Source organism: Cottoperca gobio, chromosome 24 (genome assembly GCF_900634415.1).
Source record: "Cottoperca gobio chromosome 24, fCotGob3.1, whole genome shotgun sequence".
Classification (NCBI taxonomy): Eukaryota; Metazoa; Chordata; class Actinopteri; order Perciformes; family Bovichtidae; genus Cottoperca; species Cottoperca gobio.
In genome coordinates, this window is record NC_041378.1 from 2,305,937 (window position 1) to 2,313,754 (window position 7,818).

Genomic DNA, 7,818 nt, shown 5'->3' on the forward strand with positions numbered 1-7,818 from the left:
AGCGTGCTTATTCGCTTTCTTGCTGAGAGTAAGATGAGAAGACGAAGCTCCTGCGAGCCGCCGAAATATTCTTTTTAACTCTATTTCCTGGTTATTTTTAACTTTACAGTTTATTTAATGCTTAATGCTACTTCAGGGGCTTTTCAAGCCGATAAAGAGATTTAAATCTGCTGAAAGATGTAAATATGGATCGGCTGACTCGCAGCATCACAACAAAGCCTCCTAAACATCCTGCGGTCGTCACGTAACTGCTAAAGTTTCACAGACAGACAAACCGACCTTTTCCCCGGACTCTCGTTTGGTCTCATCCCTCCACCTCCGGTCCTCCTCCTGCTTCGCTCGCTCCTCCGCCTCCCGCTTACGAATCTCCTCAAGCTGCTGCTTACGCCGTCGCTCTTCGTCCTGCAACTGATCTCCCACACACACACACACACACACACACACACACACACACACACACACACACACACACACAGAGCAACATGCCAAAAGGCATGCATGCAAACAGAGAAACAATTAGTCGGACATTACTCCGGTGTCATTCAAACACAAGCTCTGAGAACACCTCCAAAGGCTCTGTTGTCTAACTGGACACTTATGTACACTAACATGTTGTGTGTGAAGTGAGGTAGGTTTGATTCGTCTCACAGGACCGCTCCAGGAGGGGAGGAGCAGTGTGCACTGCAAACACACAGCACAGGCCAACACACACACACACACACACACACACACACTGCTGAACATGCAGACACCAACATGCAACAACAACACCAACAGCACAGCCCCTCTTTCAGCTACTTAAGGTGCGTTTCATTTTGTTTTGAATAAAAACATTGAAAAGGTCCCGCTGAGCCGGAGAGGAAGCGTGAATCAAGCGCGCCTGAAGTCACTGTAAGCTCAGAGGGGCTGCTGAAAACCATCCCAACACAAACCCAGTGGGACACGCTGACACACAAAACAAACAGACCCTAACGCTGGGCTGAATGGTTGGTAAAGGGTCAGTCCAACCAAATACAAATAACATATTTAGCCAGTTATGTTGGGTATATCAGATCATATATTATATTATTATAGTATATATATATAGATATTATAATCTCATAATCAATTGGTTTTGCGTATATTACTACATCTTATTTAAAAATAAATGAATATATATATATATATATATATATATATATATATATATATATATATTCTTTTTGTGATTAGTTTGAACTATTTGTTTTATTTAGACTTATTTCTATATTTTACTTTTATTATGTTTTGCTGTAAATCTTTATTTTATTAGTTATAAACCTTTATGTTCATTTTACTTGAATTTTATTATGAACTAATTGTATATTCATTATTATCGTTATCTTCATAAATATTATCACCATTATTATTATTATATAAAATGTATAATAATTGTAAGAAGAACATTTGCTCAGTGCGAAGTGGACTTTTATTTTGGCGGGTAGCACCCAAAAGGAAGTCAAGAGATTCCAGTTCCTTTGTTTTGAGATATTTTCTTAAATATAATATCTATATATATATATATATATATCTATATATATATCTATATATATATCTATATATATATATATATATATATATCTATATATATATATATATATATCTATATATATATATATATATATATATATATATATATATATATATATATATATATATATATATATATATATATATCTATATATATATATATATCTATATCTATATCTATAGATATAGATATAGATATATATATCTATAGATATAGATATATATATCTATATCTATATCTATAGATATAGATATAGATATAGATATAGATATCTATAGATATAGATATAGATATATATATATAGATATATATATCTATATCTATATCTATATCTATATCTATATATATATATTCCGTTCAGAAGTCCGAAGTGCGTTTGTTTTGTTTGAACAGACCCTTTAGAGAACATGAAGAGGCTCAGCTGGTCACACACAGATGGATTCATGGACACAACAACATGATGTGGCCCCTGCGCGGGCAGCACCGGGGGCTCACAGGACTATCATGCATGGATCTCCACCTGGACCCCCCCCCCCCCCCCCGTGATGCATTCAGCCATGCAGGCGCCACCTCCATATGCACTCAAAACACTGCTGACAAGAACCACAACAACCTGCTACTCTAGACGCATGTGAAGGTTTAGGATTTGGAAACACCGGTTTACATCTTTCGCATCGGCAGCAGCTTCGCTCGCCGTCCCCCCCAGCAGTGGTTTTGAGTGGACAAAGAGATGGACAGCTTTCCCCAAACCAAACAACATCAAGCGACCCAGGACGGCCTCTCCACGACTGCTCTTTAGCTAACCAAACCCCCCCACCCGGCACCACCCACAAATGACACGACGACAGTAAGTCCAGATGGGTGGGGAGAGACAGATAGGAAACAGGGGGCAGGTGGGCAGCCCACACAGGAAACAGGAAGTGATGTAAGGGCAGGGGAGAGGATACTCGTCATTAGCAGGAAGAACATACCAAGTCTAGAACAGAGATAGCTGGGACAGCATTCTGCTGCTGAAGAAGAAGAAGACAATAGAGTTTGAGAGGGGGGGCAGATAGGGAGGGAGGGGGGCAGATAGGGAGGAAAAGGAAAATACCCAAATAGTGGAAAGAAAAGGTGAGGAGGAGATATCAATAAAGCTAAAGTTAGGTAAAAGAGGGGGGGGGGGGGGGGGGGAGAAACTGAGGAGTAAAATATAAATAAAGAAGGGGGGGGGGACATACAGTAAAGTAAAAACATTGTTTTTCTCCACTGTGCTGATTCGTGGCAGCTCATAAATCGAGCAGCATCCAAATCCACCACCAATGTTTGGTTTTAAAAATTAATTGCCATTCTGGGTTTTTGCACCTCATTGTATTGTTGTTTTTTATTGTTTATTGTTAGATTTTCAATCTATTTGTACTGAAACTGCTGCACAATGAGTGTATTTTCTGATTTTGTTGGCTCAATAATATACAGTAAATAAACTTCTGATGCGCCGTGTTTACTGTAAACTGCGCTGAATATCCACTTTTCTAAAAGCAGCATAAACTTAAATATAAAAACACACACACACACACACACACACACACACACACACACACACACTCAACACATTCCAGCCCTGCAGAACAGCTGCATCCACCAGCACCCGCCCACATCCACCACAGCCCAACACACAGAGAAATTAAGAAAGTAATGCTGCATGTTTGCCATTTTATTTTGCTTATTTAACGGGCTGGGAGAGCCAGCTCATTTGGGTGAAGAGTTTATTTCGTTGGTGTTTGTCGAATTTGAATAAAGTGTTTTTTACGAGTTAACAAGGCAATTAAGCGTTAAAGAGAAACTTTTTCTTTTTAATAAAGGAAAATGGGAGCAAGAATATTTCCTTTCTTGACATTTTGTGAGTTTATTTTGTTTATTTATTAGCGTAAACAAAGAAGAAGCTAAGAGAGGTAGGTGCAAACTCACCTGAAGCTATTAGAGTGAGGGGACAAACCTGGGATGTAATTACCCAGAACTATTCAATTCAAGAATCAAGTCATTAATATCCGTGCAGGATGCGGAGAACCTTGTTGAAATGGCCGCAGTGACTCTCTGGCTGTGCATCACGACACATAAGCTGCTTTTGCATTCTACGGGGAAGACGGCGGACACGAGTGAAGTTCCCTGTAAAGCAGTTTTGTGTCTTCTCACAGCAGGACGCAGCTGTGTGCTATAAATCATGATGTAAGAACCAGAACCTACAGGACACACACGACCTGTCAAACTAAAAGTCACACAGTTATATCCATATGATGTAGCAGCAATAACAACATCCTCGCCTGCCTGCCTGCTCGTAGCCCCCCCCCCCCCCCCCTCCCCCCTCCAGCCAATCAGGTTTAAGCAGCTCAGCATGGCAAAGCGATGACAGAAGCATGTTGCAGATGCACATTGCAGGACATTCATCGTGGGAGCCACAGAGGAATCCATTTCCTCTTCTAGTTGTCTCTGTTTCCCCCCCGTCAGTCTGATTTCCTGTGGCCTTCCTTGTGTGCTGAACTAAACATTTGTTTCTAAACTGTGAGCTGATGGACGTTATTACTCGATTTCAGTGGCTTTATTTCTGATACTACTTCCTGTTCGTGTCTCCTTCCTTCCTGTAAATGTTTCACTTTCTGTTATCTCTCTTTTCCTTCCCCCACCCGGCCCCCACCTGGCCACCACCACCACCACCACCTCGGCCCGTCTCACCCTGGCTCTCTTCTCGGCCTCCAGCCTCTGCATGATCATCATGGTGTCCACGTCCTCGTCATCCTCCTCCTCCTCGTCCTCGTCGCTATGCTTGGACTCCTGCAGTCGTTTCTGGAATTGCCACTCCAGCATCAGCTTCCTGAGGCGGTCGCTTTCCTCCGCCGTCCGCTCCGGCTTCGACTGCAACACAAAGTACGCTCAGAACGGATGCATCCACTGGAATCTAATCCAACACATACTATAATACTAATTATATTAGTGTAGCTTAATGTATCCACAACTGTGCAACTTTATGAATGAAGTTTCAAACTCTTCAGCTTGAGTCGTTCCTACCTGGAGATCCTGGATCTCTTTGTCCAGCAGGTCGACGATGTGGAGCTGCTGCTGCTTCTCGGCCTTCTCACGGGCGTCTCGTTTCCAGGGGTCCGGAGACAGACTGTCGCTGGACGTCAGCTCCTCCTTACTGATGGTGATGTACTGCAGGTCTCGCCTCTCGATGGTGCGCGGCTGCTGCTGCGGTAACAGCTCCCTGATCACCGTGTCCATGCCTGCGTCACATTTCATCTGTTAAATATGGTTTGCAGAGAAGTCACTATTTCTGAAACGTTCAATGTATTGAAAGTTTTACCTGCAGGGTGGGAGGCACTGGCAGGCGGGGGAACAGCTGAGCGCGGCAGGGTGGCCAGCTTCTCCGGTCTGGATGGGGGAGGCATGGGCTGAGACTGTGGGGGGATGTAGGGCTGGGGCGGGGTCACAGAGGGCAGAGGGGGCTGGTGGTGAGGAGGGGGCATGGAGCCCCCGTTGTTGTGAGGCTGGACGGGCATGATGGGGTTGGCCCGGATCTGACCCAGCTTCCGCTCCTGCTCTCTCCTCTTCCTCTCTCTGGGAAATCATCATTATTATAGAAAGAAATTCTTATTATTGTTGTTATGAACTAAATGCATCAATTAGACGATTGACAGATAAATAAATCGGAAACTGTTTTCAGAATTGATGAATAAGGACATTTCCTGCTCTCCTCTGTTTCATGTCATGTTCATCTCACCTCTCTTCCTCCAGCCGAGCTTTCTCCTTCTCGTACCAGCGCTGCTGCTCCTCACGCTTCTTGCGGTCCGCAGCCTGCTGGGCAGTGACGGGAGGGACGGCAGCGGGAGGCGGCGGGAGCGGCAGCTCAGATTGGGGTTCGTAGGGGTCGTAGGCGTCAGGGTAAGGGGCCGGTGGCGGGGGAGGAGGAGGGGGCAGGTCAGAGCGGGAGGGCGTCTGTGCCGGATGTTGAGGCGCGGCGTGAGGGGCGTTGGGTGTCTTCCATCGGCCCGGCCCGGTCTTCTGGTTCAGGGTCTTGTTGGAGGAGGAGGAGGAGGCGGAGAAGTTGAGGTGCTCCTGGCTGGACGTGGACGACTCCAACGAGGAGGACACCTGCGGCTGCGGGGCCCAGTGGTCGGGACCTCCTACACCTGCAGAGAAACAGGCAGTGGTGAGCTTGTGACTCGAGCACTATGTGACCGAATGATGGAGTAACGTACTTAATGCCGTGGCCACAAATGGGGCTGCGGTCCATGATGAAGGAAGACAAATATACATTTCCCATCAGAGCTATCATCGGAGGTTCTTCTTACCTCCCGGTGGACCTCGCTGGTAGTCAAGTTGGTAGTCCAGTTCCCGGTGCTGGTAGTCCTGCTGGTAGAGCTGCTGCATGCGCTCGTCTGGCCTCAGACCTCCTGGTGGGGGGTACAACTCCTCCTGGGAGTGGTTAATCCGCTGGGAAGAGATGGAAACATCGAGTAAGAGAAGTAGAAAGATGAAGGTGCATTTGATTTCGACACATTTGTAGAGGAACAACCAGCGAAATCTAAGTTAAGAAGAATACAGTTGTAAATGCCTACATGTACGACGGCATAATAGGGCGATTGTAGGTAAAGAATTAAAAACAAATGTGCGGCAGTTTCCAGGATTAAAGTCGTAAATTTATGAGGAATAAATCTCAAATTTACGAGACATTTTTAGACTTTGTATAAAATAAAGTAATATATTTATATTGGTAGTGCTACTTTCAGAAAGTACATTTATATGTATTATCCTGACTATGTTAGGTGTTCCCCGATAATAAAGGTGTGGTGCTGCTCACCTGCATGCTGCTGTTGTGGATGTTTTCGACCATAGGGAGGCGTTCCCTGTCCTCCATGCCCTGCCAGTGCTGCGGGGGTCCCTGCCCAGGACCGACCACCCGATCCTGGCTCTTGGAGGCCGGGATGGTGAAGTACTCCCTGGGGTAGGTCTGGGTGGGGATGGGGTAGGCCTCTTGACGGGGAGGGGAGGGCTCATCCTGATGAAGACAAACATTCTCAATACTAAAACAGGCGGGGGAAAATGATTTCTCATCTCCGCTCGAGATACTGCGAGTCCTCGAGTCTCATCCCGCCCGGTGGCACATTCCACATAAAGACGGCAGTGACTTCCATCCTGCGGGTACTCACGTCTGCACACAGGTTGCCGGTGGACACGGAGGTGATCTTGGTGCCGGGGCCTCCGGGGTACACGGCTTTGCCTGCAGGACTCTGGCTCTGATCTGAGGAGAGATTAGTTAACAACATTCACCAACATGTGGCTGAGAGAGCGGGCGAGATTAAGAAGCAGGAAGGTGGAGAGTGTTTGATAAAGCAAGTGGACCCGTGTGAGATATTTAAGGGGTCAGTGGATACTGCACAATAATGTGCAGTAAAGATATTCTTAAAGAATACAAACTAATCTAAACTGAAAGTGGTTTCTGCAGGGACAGTGTTACGTTTCCATATCAGGGTGGAGTACATAAAGAATAACACCAGCACTGTTTCCATCGCTGCCCATGCCAAGTGGAAAGCACATGACCTTTTCACCACAGATTTCTTAAATCAAAGTCTACTGGAATCATTTCCATTAAGAGTTTCTGCATAAATTAGGAGGAAATGTTGTGAGCGTGTGATAAATTGTAACATGTTGTTGAACTGGTGTCAGAATGCCTCTTCAGTCACACTGCAGTGAAAACAAAGATATTCACTTCACGTTCAAATTGTGAAGAATAGACACAATAAGGGAACATGCATCATGTAACTGGTAACATTCTCACTGGGCACAACAATACAAGATGGATTTAAAGCCATTGCATGACACAAGAAGATAGATTACACAACTTCACGTGGTAAAAATAAAATCCTTACTGGCTACGTTGGGGCTGGAGCGGTGGTCGGCTCGGTTCTTGAGGAGTCGCTCTTCGCCGCTCATCTTCTTTGGTTCGGGGTAAGAGTCCCAGCCGGCCTGCGGACTCTCCGGAGAGCCGTTCTGCACCGAGTTGTTGTACAACTCAAAGCCTTCGCTCTTTGGTCGCAGTTTCCCGTTCTTGTCGCGTCCTCGGTCGGAAGCTGAAGAGACGGAAGAGAATTAATGAAAAAACTTACAATTGTGCAGAGTTGCTGTTAAATATCCAGGTTTTCTTCCTGATTCTGTGAGAACCTTTCTGTGAGAACCGTTGTTAAACTTCACTGTCTCTGGAAAACACAACCGCGGTCGCGGGATTTCGGGAGGAG

At 45.4% G+C, this 7,818-nt stretch overlaps 1 protein-coding gene across 1 annotated transcript in view; it reads right to left on the reverse strand.

Annotated features, from left to right (window-relative positions):
• Window positions 1–7,818, reverse strand: part of LOC115028887 (afadin-like) — a 78,339-nt gene that overhangs the window by 9,094 nt on the left and 61,427 nt on the right. The window contains 10 exon segments of the mRNA XM_029462797.1: window positions 280–408; window positions 2,521–2,559; window positions 4,259–4,438; window positions 4,592–4,806; window positions 4,887–5,140; window positions 5,304–5,712; window positions 5,875–6,016; window positions 6,384–6,581; window positions 6,733–6,824; window positions 7,453–7,653. Of these exon segments, the coding sequence (XP_029318657.1) occupies window positions 280–408; window positions 2,521–2,559; window positions 4,259–4,438; window positions 4,592–4,806; window positions 4,887–5,140; window positions 5,304–5,712; window positions 5,875–6,016; window positions 6,384–6,581; window positions 6,733–6,824; window positions 7,453–7,653 (1,859 nt within the window).